This window comes from Bos taurus, chromosome X (assembly GCF_002263795.3).
Source record: "Bos taurus isolate L1 Dominette 01449 registration number 42190680 breed Hereford chromosome X, ARS-UCD2.0, whole genome shotgun sequence".
Lineage (NCBI taxonomy): Eukaryota > Metazoa > Chordata > Mammalia > Artiodactyla > Bovidae > Bos > Bos taurus.
Genome location: NC_037357.1, coordinates 138495416 through 138520232, shown reverse-complemented (window position 1 = coordinate 138520232; position 24817 = coordinate 138495416). Strand labels below are relative to the sequence as shown.

General features: G+C 48.6%; 1 protein-coding gene across 2 annotated transcripts in view; it reads right to left on the bottom strand.

Moving 5' to 3' along the window:
* MXRA5 (matrix remodeling associated 5) overlaps positions 1-8089 on the bottom strand; it is a 29554-nt gene extending 21465 nt beyond the window's left edge. For both annotated transcript variants that reach the window (XM_059883930.1, XM_059883931.1), the window contains exons 1-4: positions 8002-8089; positions 4348-4566; positions 1247-1376; positions 84-474 (exon numbers count right to left, since the gene is read on the bottom strand). In XM_059883930.1, coding sequence (XP_059739913.1) covers positions 84-474; positions 1247-1376; positions 4348-4566; positions 8002-8048 — 787 coding nt within the window. In that variant the 5' untranslated portion in view covers positions 8049-8089. The remainder of the gene's footprint in view (positions 1-83; positions 475-1246; positions 1377-4347; positions 4567-8001) is intronic.
* Between the last annotated feature and the right edge of the window lie 16728 nt (positions 8090-24817).

Here is a 24817-nt window from a genome sequence, read left to right as displayed (position 1 = left end):
TTTTCCTGACCCAGGGATCGAAAGCAGGTCTCCCGCACTGCAGGTGGATTCTTGACCGTCTGAGCCGCCTGTGCGGTTCCTACCTTTGGTTTTGGCGTCCCACTGCAGAAACCAGGTCATGTCACAGTCACAGGCCCACGGATTGCCATGCAGGTAGAGGTTCTCTAGAAGCGGCATGTTCTGCAGCATGCCGGTGGGGAGAGTGCTGATGGCGTTCTCGGCCAGGTAGAGGTGTCTCACGGTGGAGAGCCTGAAGTAGTCCAGGAAGGCGAAGGTGGAGAATGTGGCGGGGTGCAGCTGGCGAAGCAGGTTCCCCTCTAAGTGGAGGAGCCTCAGGGAGGTTAAGCCCCTGAATGCTTCCGGGTGGATGAACTCGATCTGGTTGTGGTCCATGTGCAGCCTCACCAGGTTCCACAGCCCCTGCAGGGTCTCGCCCGTGATGACGCGAAGCTTATTGTAGCTGAACTTGAAAACCTACAAAGACCGGAAGTGGAAAATGTTGCACCGGAAGTGGAAAATGTTGCACCGGAAGTGGAAAATGTTGCACTGGAAGTGGAAAATGTTGCACCGGAAGTGGAAAATGTTGCTCAGTCGTGGGATAGCCTTTTCCTTCTCCAGGGAACATTCCCAACCCAGGGATCGAACCCAGGTCTCCCACATTGCAGGCAGATTCTTTACCAGCTGAGCCACGAGGGAAGCCCAAGAACACTGGAATGGGGTAGCCTATCCCTTCTCCAGGGAACATTCCCAACCCAGGGATTGAACCGGGGTCTTCTGCATTGCAGGTGGATTCTTTACCAGCTGAGCCACAAGGGAAGCCCTGTTTATAATTTAAATAAAAGAAAACACCACAGACAGGAACAGAAAGCAGAACAAAGGTCTGGGAAGGAAAGACATGAAGCTCGTTTTTCATGTTTAGAAAAAGTGGCCTTTTCATTCACTGTGAAGGAGGATTTTAAAGTTTTCCTTCTCCACGGCTGGTGGTAGAGGTTGCAATTAGTGCTGGTCATATATGCCCAGTTTGGTTGGTTTTAGTAGCTAAGTTGTGACCGACTCTATGACCCCATGGACTGCAGCCCACCAGGTTCCCCTGTCCATGGGATTCTCCAGGCAAGAACACTGGAGTGGGTTGCCATTTCTTCCCCCAGGGGATCTTCCCGACCCAGGGATCGAAACAGTGTCTCATGCATTGGCAGGCAGATTCTTTACCACTGAACCACCTGGGAAACCACCACGCCTGGTTTACCTGGAGCGAAATGAGGTCTCTCAGAGCCCCGTCGGGGATGCTGGGGATGTCATTTCCATGGATCATGAGGAGCTCCAGCTTCGTCAGTCCAGTGAACGACGTTTCCGACAAAGCCTGTATGCTATTAAACCTAGAATAGAAAAAAATGGAAAGTCATTTCTGAAAAAAAAAAAAAAATCTTTGGGGCTGTCCCAACAGGAAAGAACAACTCTTTCTTTCAAAACAGGAAAGAGCCACTCTTTTTCTTTCAATGCTGAATGAGAACCCTAAAAAAACATCTGTGTGGGAATGAAAATCAGGAGCGCTCTGCCAATAATCGGTCATTCCCCAAGGGTTTTCAACCCTTTGCAGAACTGCTGACAGGCAACTCAGACCCTGAGTTCTATCTGCAGTAGACACTGCTGTTTTCTCTTTTGCTTTTTTCCCAACAAAATTACGCACCATGCCAGCCTCGTTATCTCCTTTGAGGCTGGACTTCCCTGGTGGCTCAGATGGTAAAGAAGCCACATCCAGTGCAGGAGACCCAGGTTTGATCCCCAGGTGGGGAAGATCCCCTAGAGAAGGGAATGACAACGCAGTCTGGTATTGCTGCCTGGAGAATCCCATGGACAGAGGATCCTGGAGGGCTACAGTCCACGGGGTCACAACAGTTGGACATGACTGAGCAACTAACACTATCCAGAAACAGTGCTGTGACATTATGAGTGATATTCTTCTACTACATGTACTTAATTTTTCTTTTTAATTTTCAGTTGGAGGATAATTGCTTTACAATGTTGTATTGGTTACTGCCATACATCAACATGAATCAGACAATAGAAACATGGTACGCTGAATCAAGTTACACCTTAAGCCAGATGGAAGTATTATGTGTTGGTGCCATGAAACTAGTCCTTGTCTTGTTTATTTCTCTTCCTTGGAAGGACTGATGCTCAAGCTGAAACTCCAATCCTTTGGCCACCTGAATCGAAGAGCTGACTCACTAGAAAAGACCCTGATGATGGGAAAGATTGAAGGCGGGAGGAGAAGGGGACGACAGAGCATGAGATGGTTGGATGGCATCACCGACTCAATGGACATGAGTTAGTGATGGACAGGGAGGCCTGGCGTGCTGCGGTTCATGGGGTTGTAAAGAGTCGGACATGACTGAACTGAATATTACATGAGACCATCTCAAGATACTGTTGGCGGAAGTAGGAAAAAGAGTCATTTTGATATCTGTCTTTGCTTCCAATGGCAAAGTCTTTGCATGCTCGGTCGCTAAGTTGTTGTCCCACTCTTTGCAACTCTATGGACTATAGCCCACCAGGCTCCTCTGCCCGTGGGACTCTTCAGGCAAGAATACTGGAGTGGGTTGTCCTGCCCTCCTCCAGGGGATCTTCCTGACCCAGGGAATGAACCTGCGTCTCCTGCGTTTCCTGCACTGCAGGCAGATTCTTTACCGCTGAGCCACTGGGGAAGCCCAAGAGACAAGAGTGATCGCAGATCAACTCTGTTTTCCTTTCTACAAACTCGGAGCGCCCGTTCTACCCGATTCAAAGCAGCTTTAGTTCCTCTTCTGCATAAATCGGAGGACTGTGAAAAGGAAACTGGTTTTAAAATTGTCAAACGATTTAACGATTATAAAAAGGAAATGGTTACTATTCTCTCTTCTGGCAAAGCCAACGTCTTTTCCCTGTGGAGTGATCATCATCGTGGTTAGATTTTTTTTTTTTTTTTCAGACAGTCAAGTTTGCCAAGCTTTTTTTTTTTTTTTTGAGAGAGAGCTATTTCATGGTCCATTGCTATAGATTTTTGAAGTGTTTATCTCACTCTCTTACTGCCCATTCCTTCACTCTTTTACTGGAGCTTCTAATCGATAAAGGCAAGAATTTTCAAGGCTCTGTACTCGAAGAGGACTTTGTCTTACTGGTCACTTTGTCTTACTAATACGTCTGTTCATCAAACCCTAAATAGTTTTGTTGTTTTATAGGTGGTAGGAAGTAGCTAGCATATTTTGCTGAAGAACTCCAAATGATTGTTTACTATTAGAATTGTGCAAATGATGGTTTCGTATGAAAATTTTATGAGTACCTATAATTCACGGAAATGGACACTTAGGTATAGAAAGTACATATGGGTATAGAAGAAAATTGAAATGTAAAAGTTCTACCCGAAATGCAGCACTAAAATATCTGTTTAGAGGACTTCCCTGGTGGTCCCAGGTGGTGCCAGTGGAAAAGAACCCACCTGCCAATGCAGGAGATGTAAGAGACGGGGGTTTGATCCCTGGCTTGGGAAGATCCTCTGGAGGAGGGCATGGCAACCCACTCCAGCATTCTTGCCTGGAGAATCCCCAGGGGCAGAGGAGCTTGGTGGGCTACAGTCCATAGGGTTGCAGAGAGTCGGACAGGACTGAGCAACTAACACTTTCACTTTCTGATGGTCCAGTGGTTAATACTTCATGCTCCTCCCAATGCAGGGGGCCCAAGTTCAATCCCTGGTCTGGGAACTAGATCCCATATGCCTCAACTAAGAGTTGGCGTCACACAACTAAAGATTCTGTATGTTGAAACTGAGGCCTGATGCAGCCACATAAATAAATACATTAAAAAAAAAAACTGTTTAAAAGACATCAATATTTTAAATAGGCAAAACCTGAAAGAACTCTTATTTCATCAAAGTCACGATTGCGTCATACTGATAATTTACAGAGTCGAAGATGTCTCACTCATTCTATTTATCGTTTTGTAATAACTGCTGAAATCTATTTAAACGCTATTAGTATATTTATGCATGCATCATATATTTTGCATCTGCAGTGCATTAAAGAATTGTTAACAATGGAAATGTATCAAGGAGCCGAAGCTGTCTCTGATGGCTCATAATCAAGCTTTGTGACAGAGACTCGTGCTGATGGATTAAGTCAGATACTAGCCCCAAAGGACCACATTTAGTAGAGTTATAAATGTCCTGTTGATTAGGCCCACATCATGCAAGACACAGTGACGCACACACGAATACACACTCACCGTCACATATGTGCTCACACACCCGTACACGAAACCCGCCCGCCCGCTCGCGAGGAGGCTGAGATGGCTCAGAAGGAATGTGGTACAAACCCCAGATTGATTCTTTCCACATGTGGAGAGATCCCAGCGGGCACGGAAGCCAAGGAGCGGAACGTGCAGTGGACTTCGCTGGGGACGTAGCAGGCGCAGGGGTGGGGGCAGGCCAGTGCCACGTGGGGGCGTCCCCAGAGCAGAATCAGCACCATGGAGAGGGCCCGCCATCGCGCCCATGTCATCGGCATCTCGTCCGGGTGGGCCATCCCGGCACACCTGTCGGGGAACCACACAAAGCCAGGTGTCAGACAGCCCTTCCGTACTGCCAGCTGGTTTTACCTGCACTGTGCCTCACGACGCTAAGCTTCCCAAGGCGTCACCATGGGGCGTCTGAATGACGCAAAGCATGTGCGTGGAGCAACACAAACTTTAAGATTTTTTTTCAATTGTCGTTTGCCACTCAGTTTAATGCAACTGTAGAATACAGCCTTCACTCTTGACATTGATATTACAACTTGGAAATGTCGCTGTGTTTTAAGGGAGGATATGAATTTGACAGGCCCAGTGGAGTGGGTAGCTGTTCCCTTCTCCAGGGGGATCGTCCCAACTCAGGGATCCAACCCAGGTCTCCCGCATTGCAGGCAGGTTCTTTACCAGCTGAATCACCAGGGAAGCCCAAGAAGGCTGGAGTGGGTAGGCTATCCCTTCTCCAGGGGATTTTCCTGATCCAGGAAGCCAACCAGGGTCTCCTGCATTGCAGGCGGATTCTTTATTAGCTGAGCTACCAGGGAAGCCCTGTACATACCGACAAATACACAAATGGGTGTATATATACAAACATATATTTGTATAAAAGTATGAAAGCTGAAAGGAAAGGGTTAGTCACTCAGTCATGTCCGATTCTTTGCAACCCCATGGACTGTAGCCTGCCAGGCTCCTCTGTCCATGGGATTCTCCAGCCAAGACTACTGGGACGGGTTCCCATTTCCTTCTCCAGGGAATCTTCCTGACTCAGGGATCAAACCCAGATCTCCTGCACTGCAGGCAGATTCTTTACTGTTTGAGCCACCAGGGAAGTCCTATATGCATAAGTATGCATTTGTAAAAATTTATATATATACACAAATATACAAATATATGTATATGTAAATATGTATTTGTATAAATGTATTTATAAGGGCTTGCCAGGTGACTCAGTGGTAAAGAACCTGCCTGCCAATGAAGGAAAGTCAGGAGACACAGGGTTCAATCCCTGGGTCAAGAAGATCCCCTGGAGGAGAAAATGGCAACCCACTCCAGTATTCTTGCCTGGAGAATTCCATGGACAGAGGAGCCTGGCGGGCTACAGTCCAGGGGTCACAAAAGAGCTGGACATGACTTACCCAACTAAACAACAATGTATATATACCCACAAGTATATACTTGTATGAATGTGTATATATATATATTTGTGCTTATATATAGCGATGAGAAATTCCATGGACAGATGAGCCTGGTGGGCTATAGACCATGGTGTCGCAGAGAGTCAGACAGGACTGAGCGGCTAACACCCACATTATTTGAAACATGTTTCAAGTCATAAAAGTAACTGTTATCTATCCACCTCCGATGTTTATCTCGAGCCGTTACATACTGTATATAACTGAATAACAAGCTTCTCAGGAAATCCATTAGGACCAGAAGTATTTCCTTCTTTTAATGGCATTCCTTAAAGTTTTACTCATACCATCTTCAAGGGCTTATAGAGATGTTCACTAAAGCAGAATGTATTCCATTGTATGTGGGTTTGTCTCCTCTCCTTAATTTTTTTTTCCTCCCTTGGAAGAACCGAAATGTTGAGAGGGAAAAACATTATTCTTTACCAGGGAGCAAATTTGGAGAAATGTCTGAAAAATGTGCCATGAGAGACAGAGGCAAGGAATAGCCTGATGAAGAATCTTGAGGCAAACAAAAAAACGTCAGTAAGACCAAAAAAAAAAAGGAGGGGGGGGGGGGGGAAGGAAGTATAAAGGATAGGAAAGAAGGGAGATCATAAGGGAAAATAGGGAAAGAGAAAAAAGGAAGGAAAAGATCAGATAAAATATTAGCTTGCATCAGCCGCTACCTCCTTTAGAAAGTCAGTGACTATTTCTTCATGCATCAGTCATGCCTTCATCAAATCACACTTTCGGCAACTCTTGCATGAAGTTTATGGATCAGTAAGTAACAACACAGGGAAGGTGGAGAAACACGGATAGAGAAATGCGCCGGTTCCCCACGGTTGCCAACTCCGACTTCTGATCATAAACACTCTTTATTTGCTCCCGGGCTGTAGGGACACCCCAGATGCATGCACAGCGTTTCTCGCCCTTTAGGGGCCCTGGGAACAGACGTTTTCTGAAGCCCTTACGCGTTTCGTTTTTCAGCTGCTCCTAAAGAGCTGACGGTGCAAGCAGCTTTGCAAACACCGAGCCCAGGCGCCTCCTCTCCGCCTTGGAACCGACCGGCTTCTGCAGAGCGTTTTTCGGTTCTCCAGGCCCCTCACCCGCGCGCTTGACCCTCCACACGGGCTCATGCCCCCCGCAGGCGGAGCTCGTCCCCGGCGCTCGGCTTTCTACCCAGGCCCCCCCCCCCCCCGCCAGAAGACCGCAGGGACGCGCCCCCGCTCCCCTTTGAACCCCAATCCCGAGGCCTCGCGGAGAAGCCTCCCTGAGTCTGCACGATCTCCGGGCACGCCCGGCGACCCCCGGGAAGCTGGACTCGGGGCGCGAGGCAGTCGGCGGGCGTCCACCCGGCGGGGTAGACTATGGAGGGGCCGGACGCGCGGCCTTGCGCCCCTGGCCGGCTTCCAGCGCGCGCTCCGGGCGCGCCCGGGCAGGCTGCGCCGTGACTTCACGAACGAGCTTTCCCGGAGCGCGGCTCGGGTTACCCCGAGGGTCTCCGACGCCGGAGACTCGGACACCAAAGGGCGTCTCTCCCCCAAACTATTGACTTCCTCAGCTTGCGCGCGGATCAGAGACCCCACCCACCCACCCACCCACACCCCCGTCCCCCGGCAGAGGAAGGGGGTTGCTTTGCGTCTCCCCACTTTGCAGGGCAAAAGGAGGAGGTGGGCGGGGGTTAGCGGTGGAGAGTCTTAGGGATCTGGAGAAATTGGGGAGACGGCCCCGCAACTGTGACTTGCCCCTCGCCACCAACGCAGGAGCGCAGCCGGTTACACTTGAGGGTCTTGTCGGGGGGTCCCCAGGAAACCAGGGATGGAGGAGAGAGAGGCCACTTTGGAAAGGGGACCTTAGACCTAGTCTGTGCATCTTCCGGGATGATTTCCGTCAGCTTCTGTGCTGGATGGTGCTGTGCTGTGCTTAGTCGCTCAGTCGTGTCCGACTCTTGGCGACCCCACGGAATTCTCCAGGCCAGATACTGGAGTGGGTTGCCATTTCCTTCTCCAGGAGGATCTTCCCCACCCAGGGATCGAACCCAGATCTCCCGCATGGCGGGCTGATTCTTTTACCAGCTGAGCCACCAGGAAAGCTCTTTCTGGATGGTAGCTGTACCCTTAAAAGAGCGCCAGGAAACATTTCCAGAAGTCTTCTTTGCCCTCGCCCCCTGCTCCCCCCAATGCAATACCGGTCCCCTTTCCAACTCTCTCCACCCCTTGCAGACAGAGCAGGCCCCCCCGCCCCCACCTCCCCAGCAACCGCCGGGGGCGCCCAGGCAGCCCTCAGTCCTCACCTGTTCGTCGGAAGCCGCGACCCACCGGAGCGGTGCGCCCAGAGCATTCACCGGGCCGGGGCGCGCGAGTCACCGCCGGGGGTCGGCCGGGGCCATGTCCTGCTGCCCGGGGGGCGAGGCGAGCGGCTCGGCTTCCCAGCGCGGCGCCCTTTTATTCCCGTCGCCGAGAGCCTTCCCCGAGAGCACGCCTCGGCCCAGCCCCACCCTGCCCCACCCCGGGGAGACGGGGCGCGGGGGACCCTGGCCGCGCCGCCGCCGCGCGCTCAGCCCTCCTCTCGGCTCCGCATGGCGCCGCGGCCCGGGTGGGCACGACTCGTCCACGCCGGTGGGGCGAACCGCTGGGGCCCCGCGCACACACGGCCGGCTGGAGGAAGCTGGAGGGGCTGGTGCGGGGGTCGGGCGGTGGGGAAGTATCCGGGCCCCCTCACCCGCGAGAGGAACTCCGGGGGGTACCCGAGGGACGGAGAGATACCCGGGAGCGCACAGCCCCGAGGTCTGCGCCCGGAGCGCCCTTCCCAGCAAGATTTGGAGGAGGACTGTGTCTTTCCTTTCACGGGGGGAAGAGAGAAGGAATACGGCTTGCGCTCCCCCAGGCGGGCTGGAGTTTTCTCTGGCGGCGCCTCCGGACCCCGAGTGCAGGCTGCAGGCAGCCGGGGGCGCCCGCCGGCATCTCCGGAGGAGCCGTAGGCGAGGCTGCAACCAGAGCCCCCGGCCACGCCCTCCCGCTTCTCCTGTGGCTCCTGGCAGCCACCATCCCTCCTCCAGCCTGAATCCTCCTGCCAAAAAAAAAAAAAAGGTGGAATGCTTTCTTTTTTTTTCTTGTCCCGGTTTGGAGAGCCTGAAGGGGCTGGGCCCGGATGAGCGCTTTGGGGAGCCCCGAAGTACTGGCTGGGGCAAGTGAGATGGAGGGCTGGAGGGGAGGGCTGGGGAAATCGAGGCTGGAGAGGACCCTGCTCTCTGTAACGCAGAAGGGGAAGCGGGCAGAGAAGGACCTATGTTGGTTTCCAGGAGGAAGGAGAACTGGAAAAAAAGGGCAAGGGGTCAGGTGAGGGCTGTTAGCAGTGAGACCACCTGGGCAGAGTTAAGGCAGGCTAAGGGCAGTCACTGGGAAGAGAGAAAAACAGGCTGAGCACCCAAAGAATTGATGCCTTCCAACTGTGGTGCTGGAGAAGGCTCTCGAGAGTCCCTGGACTGCAAGGAGATCCAACCAGTCCATCCCAAAGGAGATCAGTCCTGAATATTCATCGGAAGGACTGATGCTGAAACTCCAATCCTTTGGCTGCCTGATGCAAAGAGCCAATGTACTAGAAAAGACCCTGATGCTGGGAAAGATTGAAGGCAGGAGGAGAAGGGGACGACAGAGGATGAGATGGTTGGATGGCATCACCAGCTCAATGGACATGAGTTTGAGTAAACTCCGGGAGTTGGTGATGGACAGGGAGGCCTGGCGTGCTGCAGTCCATGGGGTCCCAAAGAGTCGCAAAGAGTTGGACACGACTGAACTAACAACACACATTACTGGCTTTTGGGCTTCCCGGGTGGCAGTAGTCCTAAAGAACCTGCCTATCAGCTTCTTTAAAGACTCCAGGTTCTTTTTGGATTCTTAAGGAGACTTTGGAGAAGGCAATGGCACCCCACTCCAGTACTCCTGCCTGGAAAATCCCATGGACGGAGGAGCCTGGTGGGCTGCAGTCCGTGGGGTCGCTGAGGGTCGAACACGACTGAGCGCCTTCACTTTGACTTTTCACTTTCATGCATTGGAGAAGGAAATGGCAACCCACTCCAGTGTTCTTGCCTGGAGAATCCCAGGGACGGGGGAGCCTGGTGGGCTGATGTCTATGGGGTCGCACAGAGTCGGACACGACTGAAGTGACTTAGCAGCAAGGAGACTTAGTCCTGGGTTCAATCCCTCCAGCAGGAAGATTCCCCCAGAGAAGGGCATGGTAACCCACTCCAGTATTCTTGCCTGAAGAATCCCGATGGACAGAGAAGCCTGGTGTGCTACAGTCTAGGGGGTCACCAAGAGTCAGACAGGACTGAAGCGACTTAGTGCACATCACCACCTCTTTATCCATCCCTCTGTTGATGAACATACGACTTAGCAATCCCACTCCTGGGCTTCCACCCAGGGGGGGGGAAAAAGAAACATAATTCAAAAAGATACATGGACCCCAATGTTCATTGCAGCCCTGTTAACAATAGACAAGACATGGAATCAACGGTAAAGATCACTGAGTTGCAAAGACTCAGACAGGACTGAGCGATTTTCAGTCCCGTTGCTTAACAGGGGTTGTAAGAGTGAATTCTGCCTCCATGACCACCACTCACTCTCCATCAACAGAAGGACAACTGGCCCTCAGTATTCTAGGGTGAGTGGAGACAAAAGGGGGTGAAGAAAAAAAGAAGTCTGAACAGGCAGTGTGTACTTGCCCAAGCCGGGGAATCCCAGGGGTGGACTGGTATCTGATGGGGAAGCAGCATCTTTATTTGAGCAGAGACTTTGAGGAATGTTGCATGTGAAACTTGCCCCCCTGTCTGTCTAGGGGGAAGCCTTAAATGAGAATCCGAGCTACTGGCTCTGAGAATGAGGGGTTATTTTTGTGTTTCTCCCTTCCTTCATACCACAGTCAGTGGAAGTCTCCCATTCCATGGCGTTCACTCAAATGTTTCCAGATTTTTCTCAACTGCGTATTTCAAAATAGAAAAGAAGAAGGACCCATCAGAGGGAGGCTCCCAGATCTCCCCAGCTCAGCTGAATTATTTCTGCCAAACAGGCTGGAGAAATTCCTGGTCAACCCGGAGGGTAGCCACGCAAGGACATGAACTCAAGAGTGACCCATCATCGTGGGGGTTATGCGAAATGGGATTTCTGGACAAAATGGAAACAATTTTGCCATAAGTAAGTGCTAAGTCCGTGTCTGACTCTTTGCCACCCCATGGACTGTAGCCCGCCAGGCTCCTCTGTCCTTGGGGATTCTCCAGGCAAGAAGACTGGAGTGGGTGGCCATGCCCTCCTCCGGGGGATCCCCCCAACCCAGAGACTGAAGCTGCATCTCCTCTGTCTCCATCACCGCAGGCGGATTTATCAGCCGTTGAGCCACCGGGGGAAGCTGGTGAACTGGGATGAGCAGGCTCACTTACGCATGAGTTTACAAAGAGTCGTTCAAGTCCCTCGGAAAACAGAGAAGACAGTGGGCCGCCAGGCAAAGTCCTGAGATTCGTGTTCTAAACAAACCACCCACCTTCTCCCTTACGCGTCCTTCAAGAGCATCTCAGGCGAGCTGACTCCGTTTACTCAGCTCAACATCCTGTATCCTCAAGTGACACACCTCAGGCTGCGATCTTATGTAACCGTCTTTCAGAGAGACTAAACATTTCCTGACGGTGAAGGAAGTTTAAAAAAAAAAAAAAAAAGCGAGGGACGTGATCGTATGTAAATTTCAACCCTGGGGCCAACACACCTATGAGACACCTGCAGAATTATATATATATATATATATATATATATATATATATATATATATATATCGATATACAGTGTATTTTGTGAAGGAATACAGATACAATGAACACTTTCTGCATCTGGAAACAGTCCGTGCCTGCTCAGTCACTTCCGTGATGTCCGACTCTTTGTGACCCCATGGACTGCAGCCCACCAGGCTCCTCTGTCCACGGGATTCTCCAGGCAAGACTACTGGAGTGGGTTGCCATTCCCTTCTCCAGGGGATCTTCCCCACCCAGCCAGCAATTGAACCCGAGTGTTTTGCATTGGCAGGCGGATTCTTTACCACTCGCGCCACCTGGGAAGCCCACAGAAACAATAGCCTGTGTGTATACTTGTGGGGGGAGGTGTGTGTGTGTGTGGCCTGGGCTAATTGGAAAAATAATACAGTGTTGCAATAGCAAGTTCAACCTTGATGGGGTTGGGGGATGGTACAGACTCAGAGGAAGTCAGATGACCTGGATCCTTCTGTAATTTTAGTGGTTAGGAGACCTAAAAGGTTGTTCTTCAGTTGGTCACTTATATCCAACTCTTTGCAATCCCATGGACTGCAGCACACCAGGCCTGCCTGTCCATCACCAACCCCCAGAACTTGCTCAAGCTCAAGTCCATTGAGTCGGTGATGCCATCCAACCATCTCATCCTCTGTCGCCCCCCTCTCCTCCTGCCTTCGATCTTTCCCAGCATGAATAGATAGCCCACGGGCTGAACTCAGGACGGCTGGTGTGCAGGAACCTTTGGAAGAACAGGTTAACCGTGCTTCAAAAGGAAATAAAATTCAACAGTGGGCAGGTTCCTACCTGCTTATGTAGTTCCCATCTGATTTTGTCACCTCAGCAAGGGCTAAATTAATTCCATACCATTCCTGTCAAGCTCCCAGCCAGACTACGTAACTTGCCCGCCTTCCATGATACAAGGTTGAGTCTTTGCGATGTAGGCCAAAATTCATTACATTCAGCCCTATAAATCCATGTCTCTGTAACCTTCGTGGGTCATAGGTATGCCCGCCCCCAGGGGACATGTAAGACGTGCAGGAGTACTTCACCTCCCTGTTGGCATTCAGTTGCTCAGTCGTGTCTGACTCTTTGCGACCCCATAGACTGCAGCTCGCCAGGCCTCCCTGTCCATCACCAACTCCCGGAGCTTGCTCAAACTCATGTCCATCGAGTCGGTGATGCCATCCAAGCATCTCATCCTCTGTCGTCCCCTTCTCCTCCCGCCTTCAGTCTTTCCCAGCATCACTCTTTTTCAATGAGTGTTCCTCTCCCTGGCTGTCTTTTAAATGTTAAAAAAAAAAAAATCCCTGTGGTGCCTATGTTTTATTTACTGTAGGAATAAATACACGTCTGTGCATGTCCTGGTTAAAACCCTTGTACCAGCCGTTGCTTTTGTACATCCTTTCAAAACGGGGCTTCCCTGATGGCTCAGGAGGGCAAGAGTCTGCCTGCCAATGCAGGAGACACAAGAGACCCAGGTTCCTTCCCTGGCTGGGGAATATCCCCTGGAGGAGGGCATGGCAACCCACTCCAGTATCCTTGCCTGGAGAATCCCACGGACAGAGGAGCCTGGCGGGCTACAGTCCACAGGGTTGCAGAGGGTCAGACACGCCTGAGGGACTAACTCTTAATCAATCAGAACAATGTCCATGAGCTGATTGCGCCCTCTTTGAACCACTTCTATAAAAGTCCTCAATACCCTTTCCTAGTGTTAAGACTGGAGAACACATGTAGGAAGAAAAAAGCCTCAGACGATCTGACTATTTGAAGATAAAATGCAAGAATAATTAAAAACGGAGTGGGAATGTATATTGCTACAGGCACTGTGGAGAACAGTGTGGGTGTTCCTTAAAAAGCTAAACATGGAGATACCATGTGATACAGCCATCTCACTCCTGGGCATATATCCAGAGAAAACCATAATTACACGCATCCCAGTGCTCATAGCAGCACTGTTTACAACAGCCGAGACATGGGAACAACACAAATGTCCATCAACAGATGAATGGATGAAGAAGATGTGCTATCTGTATACACTGGAATATTACTCGGTCATAAAAAGAATGAAATAATGCCATGCATGGATCTACAGAGTGTCATAGTAAGTGAAGGAAGTCAGAAAAGAACGGATCTCATACATGTGATACCACTTACATGTGGTACCTAAAATATGCCACAAGCAAACTTATTCATAAAACAGAATCAGACTCACGGGCATAGAAAATAAGTTTACGGTAAACAGCGAGGAGGCTTTCCCTTGTAGCTCAGTTACCTGCAATGCAGGAGACCCAGGTTCCATCCCTGGGTCAGGAAGATCCCCTGGAGAAGGGCATGGCAACCCACTCCAGGATTCTTGCCTGGAGAATCCCATGGGCGGAGGAGCCTGGCGGGCTACAGTCCACGGGGTCACACAGAGTCAGACAGGACTGAAGCAACTTAGCACGCACGCACGGGTGGACAGGAGACCGAATATCAGACTCTTTGGTGTCAACAGAATAATAATAATTATTGCATCAATAGAATCGTAATAGTGGTTATTCTCTTTGTAGAATAATTACTCTAAAACAGTTATTTGGCTTCCCTGGTGGCTCAGAGGTTAAAGCGTCTGCCTCTAATGCGGGAGACCTGGGTTCGATCCCTGGGTCAGGAAAATCCCCTGGAGAAGGAAATGGCAACCCACTCCAGTGTTCTTGCCTGGAGAATCCCATGGACGGAGCAGCCTGGTGGGCTACAGTCCACAGGGTTGCAAAGAGTCGGACATGACTGAGCGACTTTAACTAACTGTTATTTGAGGCAGATGGAGAAATTCTTCCAGGAAAGACAAAAATGTAAAAAAAATATTATTGTTGATAATATATTACATTGTATATTATAATTAATCAATATAACACTTTCTATATAATAATTTTTAGTAGTTACTATATTGTTGCAATAATATATAGTAATAGGTATTATTGTAATATATATACTGTACTATATACACTTGTAATAATATATATTATTATATTATATATTGTATACACATTGTAATGATACATAGCATCATTATTGTATTATATATATTGTTAGTATATTGTTATATATAGATAGTAATAACATATAGTATTATGCTATATATTATCTTATATACATTGTAATAATATACATATTATTGTTATATGTTATATACACATTGTAATAATACATAGTATTATATATTGCTATATATACATTGTAATTATTATATATGCATTATAATAGAGTATTATTACATTATATATTATATATTGTAATATATAGTATTATTGTTATATATTATCATATATACATTGTAATGTTATATATAATATATACATTGTAATAATATAGTATTAGATTATCATATATACATTGAAATAATATATAGTATTAGTATATATATTATAATGTATTATTACTATACTGTATATATACATTGCAATAATATATAATAGTATTATATTACATATTGTTACATATGGTAATAATACATAGTATTTTTATATATTATATATGGTAATACTATATAATAATTATATATTATATATGGTAATAATATATAGTAGTATATTATATCATTTACGTAGACATTGCAATGATACACAGCATTATTATTACTATATTGCTGTCTTTTGGTGGAAGACTTTCTCCATCTGGCTCAAATCCCACTGCGTTAGGAGTCATCTGCTCAAATGAAACCTGCTTGCTGGCCCTTGTTTCTCCTTTCTTCTCCCATCTCCCGGTCAGAAGGCTAACAGACAAAGCATTAAACCCACAGGAAACAGAGGCTCTTCTTTGAAAGCAGAAATGCGGACCGAAAGTATTTTAAAACATTCCTGCCCTGTATGTGACGCTACCCTATGCATCCTATGCTCCTTTGATGACTTTCAGGCCCCTGCCTTCTGGGTGTTTTTAAAGGATGCCTTTTGCATTTGCAAACTATCAGAGGACTAGCATGTGGAAAACAGGAGCGACATCCTTTCCAAAGGCTGGAAACGTCTTTGTTTTAGCTCTGGAGTCAGAGGTCACTTTTGATGCTCCAGACATACTTTGAATCTTTAATTCGACTACATGCAAAAGAGGGGGAGGAAACGGACAATTTGAGACATTTTCATTTGAATTGTTTTTACAGAGGGACCACAACACACACACACAAATCTGCCATAATTTTACTGTATGAAAAGTGTTAGTGTTAGGCACTAACTTATATTCTCTTTTGCAACCCTATGGACTGTAGCCCGCCAGGCTCCTCTGTCCAAGGGAGTCTCCAGGCAAGAATACTGGAGTGGGTTGCCATGCTCTCCTCCAGGGGATCTTTCCCACCCAGGGATCGAACCCAGGTCTCCTGCATTGCAGGCGGATTCTTTACCATTTCAGCCACCCTCATAGAGTCGGACACGACTGAAGCGACTTAGCAGCAGCAGCATATAAGACTATGCGATCAACGCAAAGCATAACATGTCTTCACTGAAAAAGGAGTGAAGATTCATTACAAGTACCAGGCATGAATGGAATCATCCACAATCTACAGCATGTCAGTGTGTAAAGGAAAAAAAAAAAAGATTTAAACTTAATAAAGAGAAGCAAATGCCTCCGCTTTGATGATTCTGGCAAAGACCTTGAAAACTGCAGCTGTTCAGAACAAATGCGCAATTTCACTGTCACAGAGCAGGTAGATGAAAAGAGCAGAGAAAGTGGGGATCAAAAAAAGAATATGATGAGAAGAGTTTTAAATTGAGTAAAGCAGATGGCAAGGGGCCACCGCTTAAGCCACTGTACATCTTGGAAGACGAATTCAAAAAGGAAGCCAATTTCCAAATTAAAAAAATAAAACCATCGCGGAAAGAATGGTTCCTTTTTTTTTTTTTCCACCCCCCCCCTTTTTTTTTTCTTTCTTCTTTGTGAGCTGTGCTTACTTGCCCCGTTACCGATCATCTGGGAATTTGTGGTGGCGAATTTTTTACGTATAATTTGTTTTTAAGAGTTCCATGGTGCCCTGGAATGGGAGTGGATGGTTTGAGGGGGTGGTTAGCTTCGGTTTAGGGGGGGAAAAATGATGAAGTGTCAAAAGATTCTTTCTCAACACTGTTTACTTTGAAAAGAGGTTTCAGGTTCGTTTCTGGCTCATCATGGTTGCTGTGTTAAATTAAAGGGTTGAGGGCAAGCGTCTATTAAAGAGATCTAAAAATAAAAATGCAGATGCTGTGTCTCTCAAGTCTAGTGAAGAAGGTGCTGGGGGCGGGGAGAATGTTCTCATGGATGGACCGCCTGGTAGGAGCTTCTTAAAATAAAAACAGTGCTTGCTAATTCCAGGAGATACGGTATTACGTGTCATGCTTTGCAAGAAGACCCCACAACATATGGATCGGAGAAATCTTACTAGGTCAGTGTTTCTAAAGTCTCAACGTTCTTTTGAGTCACCCAGAGGTCTCGGTACAGTACAGATTCTTATTTGGGAATATTCATTGGAAGGACTGATGCTGAAGCTGAAGCTCCAATACTCTGGCCACCTGATGCGCAGAACAGACTCATTGGAAAAGACCCTGATGCTGGGAAAGATTGAAGGCAGGATGAGAAGGGGGCGACTGAGGATGAGATGGTTGGATGGCATCACTGACTCAATGGACATGGGTTTCAGCAAACTCCGGGAGTTGGCGATGGACAGCGAAGCCTGGCGTGTTGCAGTCCATGGGGTCGCAAAGAGTCGGACACGACTTAGCGACCGAACAAGGATGGGTCTGGTGCTCAAGAGTCCGCCCACCAATGCAGGAGACACAGGTTCGATCCCTGGGTCGGGAAGATCCCCTGGAGAAGGAAATGGCAACCCACTCTAGTATTCTAGCCTGGAGAATCCCGTGGACAGAGGAGCCTGGCGGGCTACAGTCCATGGGGTCGCAGAGAGTCAGACACAACAGAGATTCTTACTTCACATATCTGAAGTAGTTGGCCCCAAATTGTGCATTTCCAGCGCTTCCCAGGTAATACTAATGCTCTGGATCCATGCACCGCAGTTTTTGAGCGGCGGATCCACTGAAACGAAGTCTCCTGGATTGAGAACCTAGCCGTGGAATTGTTCTTCGGCTCCCCAGGCCACGTGACCATGTAGTCAGGGTTGTAAAACTGAGATTGCAGCTTCCCTGGTGGCTCAGTAGTAAAGAATCCGCCTGCCAATGCAGGAGACATGGGTTCGATCCCTGGTCCTGGAAGATTCCCCTGTGCCATGCGGCAACAAAGCCTGGAAGCTGCAGCTACTAAAACCCTCACGTCCTAAGAGCCCACAGGGCTCCAGAACAAGAGAAGCCACCGCAACGAGAAGTCCACGCACTGCAACCGGAGAAGAGCAAGGCCGGAAGAGCAGGCCATACAGAACCGAAGCCGCCTTCTCTCCCTGCAGCTAAACGGCGCAGGGCTAAAAAAGGCAGGGGCCGTCCGAAAACTCTGTCCTTCTCGAAAGAAGTGACTTCCTTTTCACAGCCGCAAGCGCTGCAGCAGAATGTTAAGAAACAGGTTTGCACAGGTTCTCTTGTTGAGACCCTACACATGGAGAAACGTCCTTTGTTAAGTTTCCTGGCGGTCCGGTAGTTCAGACTATTGCACTTCCAATGCAAGGTCACCGGTTTGATCCCCGGTCAGGGAACCGACATCCCACATGTCCTTCTACAAAAATAAAAGGGAGTTTGCAAATCTGTTTAAAAAGAGAGAAATATCCTTTGGCCCTTCGGAGAAAGCACCAGCAAAGGACACTTCCAGTTTCAAACTGGAGGGCGTGATTAGGAATGGGTTTCTGCTATGGTCCCACTCCTGCTGTGTTGGTCGCTCGGTGGTGTCCGACCCTTTTTGACCCCATGGACTGCAGCCCGCCAGGCTCCTCTGTCCATGGGGATTCTCCAGGCAAGAATACTGGAGTGGGTGGCCATGCCCTCCTCCAGGGGATCTTCCCCACCCAGGGATGGAACCCAGGTCTCCCACATTGCAGGCAGACTCTTAACCATCTGAGCCACCAGCTTTATGGTGGAACAAAAATGCAATAAATGTCTGTATCTCCCCCGCCCCATCATAAACTATTCTTACTTGGATCATCATTTTGGCCCCCACCCCCCTTGAGTTACAGTCTTCTCCCTGGAAGGAGATGAAATAGAAAAAAAGCAAAGCAAAAAAAAAAAAGATTTCTAGCAAAAAGTTTGTTTCACACACACACACAAATCCACATTTATTTATGGGTTGAAAGAACTCCAAGATCCTGATGTGAAAACAGAAGAAAAAGAAGCCCACTTATAATGATGCTGCTGAGCTCTGAAAGGCTTTTTTGTGTAGACAAGTGGCTTAAGCACTCAAGAGACGGAAGCCAAACCCTGAGTTCAGGCTTCAGGTCCCACTTGGATCATCGTCCGAGCCCTTAGCATTCCAGACATGCTGCCTACCGAGGAGACGTTGGGATGACTTAAGATACGTGTGAACACACAGGAGGGGCCGCCGCGGAGATGTGGAAACATCCCTGGAGAATTAACAGAATAACACATGCCAGGAAAAAAAAAAAAAGGACCAGCAATAGGAAAAGTAGAAAATAATGATTTATTAGTATCCGGGGCTTTTGCCAAAAATGACCTCAAGCAAGCGGCGCTTTAGGTAAATCGTGTGTGGGAGGTTTCTCAGTGAAATGTATCCAGTGTGTGTGTTTGGGGGCGGGGGGAAGCAAGAGGTGAATCTGGATGGGAGGGAGGCGTAAAGAGGGAAGAGATCCATGTCTACACGCGGCTGATCCACTTGATTGTGTAGCAGAGAGCCACACGACATTGTAAAGCAGTTACACTTCAATGTAAACAAAGAAAATAAGGGGACGTGATGGAAGGGACGTCATCTCTCCTGTACCACAGAGCTGTCTGTCGCCGGCTTTGTGGTCAAAGACCCAGGGTTGACGGGGCCAGCCCACGCTATCCGGGTGAGCGCGGCCAAACACAGTCTAGACATGGAGATAGTGCTCTGATTAGAACCCAGCGCGGGATCTCCGTAGGGAGTCCAGCTGCAAACGTCAGGCTCAAGAGGCTGCCTGCCCTAGCTCACCTCCAGCAAGACGCAGGGCAACGGCTTAGGACGGCTTCTTTGGAAGCCGGGAACATATTCCCCTGGCAGGGGAGTTTCATTTCTCTGCTTGATCTTGGAGGGAGTTTCTTTCAGGTGGGGTTGGTCCTCTCTGCCTGCTCTCTGTGCCATTGTTCAGTCACTCAGGCGTGTCTGACTCTCTGCGACCCCGTGGAACGCAGCACGCCAGGCTTCTCTGTCTTTCACTATTTCCCGGAGCTTGCTCAAACTCAGTCCCATCGAGTCAGTGATGCCATCCAACCATCCCATCCTCTGTCGTCCCCTTCTCCCCCCACCTGCAATCTTTCCCAGCATCACATTCTGTCCTAACAAGTCAGCTCTTCGCATCAGGTGGCCAGAGTATTGGAGTTTCAGCTTCAACATCAGTCCCTCCAATGAATATTCAGGGTTGATTTCCTTTAGGCTGGACTGGCTGGATCTCCATGCAGTCCAAGGGACGCTCAAGAGTCTTCTCCAGCAGCACAAATTCTAAAACTTCAATTCTTCGGTGTTCAGCCTTCTTTATGGGCTGTTTCTATCATATTCTTCACGCTCGATTGGTGGGGGGTGTATCTGACAAAAAATGGAAACCCACTCACGGCTTGACCTCAGTTGATCTTGTACTCTGATATGACATCTCCTGCATGAAGATTCTTTACCACTGAGCCACCGGGGAAGTCCTTATAGTCTTATATTTAAAGAAAATGAGCCCCAGAGAGACAAAGTGATGAAACACAGGAAGCTGTTGGTTGGCTGGATGCAGAGTTCTTTTCTGAGATTGGAGACTGGAGGAGGATGAGTAAAAAAAAAAAAAAAAAACGATGGGAAGAGAGACTGAGGAGGGAGACAGGAGGTAGTGAACGGGCAGACGAGGAGGATGCTACATAGCAGAAGAGATGCGAGACGGTCGCCCCAGGAAGGCAGGGAGGACCCCAGGAGACACTGACCACAGCGTTCCTGCTCCTGCTACCGGAATTCTCTCGTTTCCTCAGCCCACCGTCCCTGGGGCTTCTGATCTCTTCCCTTGCATGCTTCTGTCCACCGCGTGGGAGCCGAGTTTCCGCTCCAGCAAAGTCAGTCCCGCTGGCAGTCGCCAGATTCTCGCCCGCAACATTTCCTGTGGCCTCCAGGAGACCACGGATGCACGGCTCGAATCCTTGTTGAGTTCTTTTAGGAAAGACGAATCTCGCTCAGCTCCTTCCTGGGATTTTCCTGGTGGTGGGGGGTTGGGGGGGAAGGGACGGATGCTGACTCCTTGTCCCCCCCTCCCTGGACCAGGTCGTCTGCCCCTTTTCCTCCCCAGGAGGGCTGGCTGCTGTCCACATGCCAGCCACATGAGCAGATGGATGGCCTGAAGCATCTGGCCGAGAGGTTCTCCAGAGCGTGGTCAGCAGGCTCGGGGTGGAAACCGCATTTGCAGCTCAGCTGCTGAACCGAGAGTTGCTGACACCGGTAGGTTCCTCTGGGTAACAACTGCTTCCCATGAACAGATTCTGGGGGGCAGCAAGGACCTTCCCCGTAAAGAAGACCAAGTGGCGACAAATTGATGCTTCTGAGCTGTGCTGTCAGAGAAGACTCTTGAGAGTCCGTTGGATTGCAACTGCTGCTTTTAAACTGTGACGTTGGAGAAAAGACTCTTGAGACTCCCTTGGACTGCAAGGAGATCAAACCAGTCCATCCTCAAGGAAATCAACCCTGAAGATCTCCTTGCTGTCCAAACAACTCTCAAGAGTCTTCTCCAACCCCACAGTTTGAAAGCATCTGTTCTTCCGCGCTCAGCTTTCTTTATGGTCCACCTCTCACATCCATACATGACCACTGGAGAAACCATAGCTTTGACTAGACGGACCTTTGTCGACAAAGTGATGTGTCTGAGTTTTAATATGCTGTCTAGGTTGGTCATAGCTTTCCTTCCAAGCAGAAAGTGTTTTGTTTTTTTTTTAATTTCATGGCTTGCAGTCACTGTTTGAACGTGACTTTTGGAGGCAGTCACTTGGCCAAAATTCTCTTCTACACGAGGAAGCTCTCTCTCCCTAGATTTTTCAGAGCTTGCCACGGCTCTTATGGATGATGGCGCTGGCTCACAAGGGATGATGGCGCTGGCTCGATGCATAAGATCCTAAATTGTGGTCCTTCTCTCCATCCCCGGTCTCACTTTTTAACCTGTCTCCCCTTTTCCCATGCCAGTCACTGTGTCTCTCCTTCCCCTTTCACCTCCTTCTGCTGGAGATCTTTGCATGTACTGCGTCTTCCGTGGGACATCCATCTCCAACCGGCCGGACCAACCCACTGTCTCTCTGTCCCCCAGCAACCTGTTTATTTGCCTCACAGCACCTACCACAGTTGACTCATCTGACGTTCTAATGAATCTGGTCGGGCTCACTTCGTAACCCGCCCAACATCGTAGCTTTGGATCTGGCATCCAGCAGGCACATAACAAAAACAAGAATCTCATGGATACAAGGACTGCGCCTCGGAACTGTTGAAAGAGTTCGCTACCGGGAACTGCCTGTCTTGGACGAGAAAGTTAAACAGGAAACTGTGTCCCTCCGGAGCTGCTCCTGTGGCCCCCGGCGATGATTCTCAAGAGCAGAGAACGTACTTGGGAAGCTCCGACTCCACAGTTTGTGACTGCGTCTGAAGGGCTTCCTTATTCCCCCCACAGAAACGCACTGTCTTTAATGCCTTCTTGCTTCTCATCTAAACACTGGCATCCGGAGCGTAAAGGATCAACGCTGTGCTTGTCTCAAGCACTATGAATGCTAATAACTGCCCGATTCTGTTTATGCCTCGGGGCTGACGAGCGTGTTGGGATCCGTCTTCTCGAGCTGCCAGGAGTCAGGTTCAAGATGCCTGACTTGGGGTGAGGTACTTAATGAACAGTGAACATTCTTTCTCGGCTCGAATGGAATAATTTTTTCTTTAGATTTTTAAATTGAAGAATAGTTGATTTATAGTATTGCGTTAGTTTCCGGCGTACAGCAAAGGGAGTCAGTTAAGGATATATGTATCTGTCTGCAATGCGGGAGACATGGGTTTGATCCCTGGGTCTGGGAAGCTCCCCTAGAGAACGGACTGGTTACCCACTCCAGTATTCTTGCCTGGAGACCTGATGAATCTCATGGAGAGAGGAGCCTGGCGGGCTACAGTCCACGGGAGTTGCAAAGAGTTGGACATGACTGAGCAAGTAACACACACACACACATACACATGTTGTTTTTCATACTGGTTATTATAAGATACTGAATATAGTTACCTGTGCTATATAGTAGGATCATGTTGTTTATCTATCTTATATACAGTAATGTGTATCTTCTAATTAAACTTCTAATTTATCCCTCTCTCCCTTCGTTTTTGGTTTTCCCTGGTGGCTCAGATGGTACAGAACTTGCCCACAATGCAAATTCTGGGTTTGATCCCTGGGTTGGGAAGATCCCCTGGAGGAGGGCATGGCAACCCACTCTGGTATTCCTGCCTGGAGAATCCGAAGGACAGAGGAGCCTGGTGGGCTCCAGTCCAGGGGGTGGCAAAGAGTCAGAGATGACCGAGCAACTAAGACTTTTTCCCCTTCCTTTGCCTCTGGTAGCCAGAAACTTGTTTTCCAAGTCTGTGCGTCCGTTTCTATTTTGTACATAAGTTCATTTGCATGGCCCTTTATTCCTTTTCAGATTCTTTGAAAAGGAAAACAACTTTGATCCACCATAGCTTTCTTGGTTACATCCTGAAATGATGGGTTCGTATTGTTCCGTTGCCTCAACTGCTTCCATGGCGCTGTGTTGGTGACTCTGGGAAGACGTAGCGGATGAAAAAAGGCGGTGGAATGTATACGCCTATTTGCATATGGAATTCCATCAACGTTAAATGTGTGTTTTTGTGTTTGGTTTGGATCTAACAGATGAATGGATAAAGAAGTTGTGGTACATATACACAATGAAATATTGCATATATGTGTGTGTGTGTGTGTGTGCCTGCTCAGTCCCTCAGTCACGTCCGACTCGTTGTGACCCCATGGACTGTAGCCCGCCAGGCTCCTCTGTCCATGGGAATTCTCCAGGCAAGTATACTGGAGTGGGTTGCCATGTCCTCCTCCAGGGGATCTTCCCGACCCAGAGAGTGAACCTTTTTCTCTTAGGTCTCCTGCATTGGCAGGAGGATTCTTTCCACTGAGACACCTGGGACTAGCTAAAAAATAAATAAATAATAACTAAAATTGTTTAACGCTTGCAGGCGTGTTTGGCTGGTGTGTAGAAAAAGACCTGTTCATTCATTTCTGTTTTCGGTGCAACAGCAACATGAACCTTGCAAGCCTACTCCTGCAAAATATCTATTCTAATCCTCTGCAAGATGGGAGAGAGCCCGGTGGTTTCATCTTTGTCACAGAGGGATTTTCTTTTTCACTGACATGACCACCCATTAAAATCAATCACCTGCTCACACAGGGCGTCCTTTCAAGGTGGGACAAGCTTTGTTTGCTTCCCAGCCATTTGTCGTGATCGTGAATTTTTCTCGACAGTCTCTTTGGGAGTAAAGAACACATTTGGCGGGTGGTGCCCATACATTAATTAATATGAGAGTTCAATCAATGCAAATCAATGAACGAATGCATTCAGGGCAAAAAGGAGTACCTGCCGATGTTATCCGTCTCGAGGTTTTAAGAACTGTATTTACCTTGGCAACAAATTGCAATTATTTTTCTGGGGAAATTTTTGTTCCTTAAACAGATAATTTCCAATCTCTTTCCATGCAAGATTTTTTTTTTTCCCTGTGTTGAGTCTTCGTTGCTGCGGGCTTTTCTCTAGTTCCGGCGTGCAGGAGCTATGCTCTAGTTGGGGTGGGCAGGCTTACCATTGCTGTGGTTTCTCTTGCTGTGCAGCAGAGACTCTAGGTACTCTGCTTATAAGGACCCCAGTCCTATGGGATCAGGGCCCACCCCGGTGACCTCATTTTACCTTCATCCCCGCTTCGAAGACTGTCATCTCTTAATACGGTTTCGTTCTCAGGTCCCGAGGGTCAGAGCTTCAACGTAAGGATTTTGCAGGCGACAGAATTCAGCCCACAGAAACCTTCTTCTCTATAAACATTATAATCCTTGACCCATTTATTTAAAAAAAAATTTTTTTTTGGCTGCACCAAGGGATCTTGACTTCCCTGGTGGTTCAGTGGTAAAAAGAAGAATCCGCCTGCCAATGCAGGAGATGCAGTTTTGATCCCTGGGTTGGGAAGATCCCCTGGAGAAGGGCAC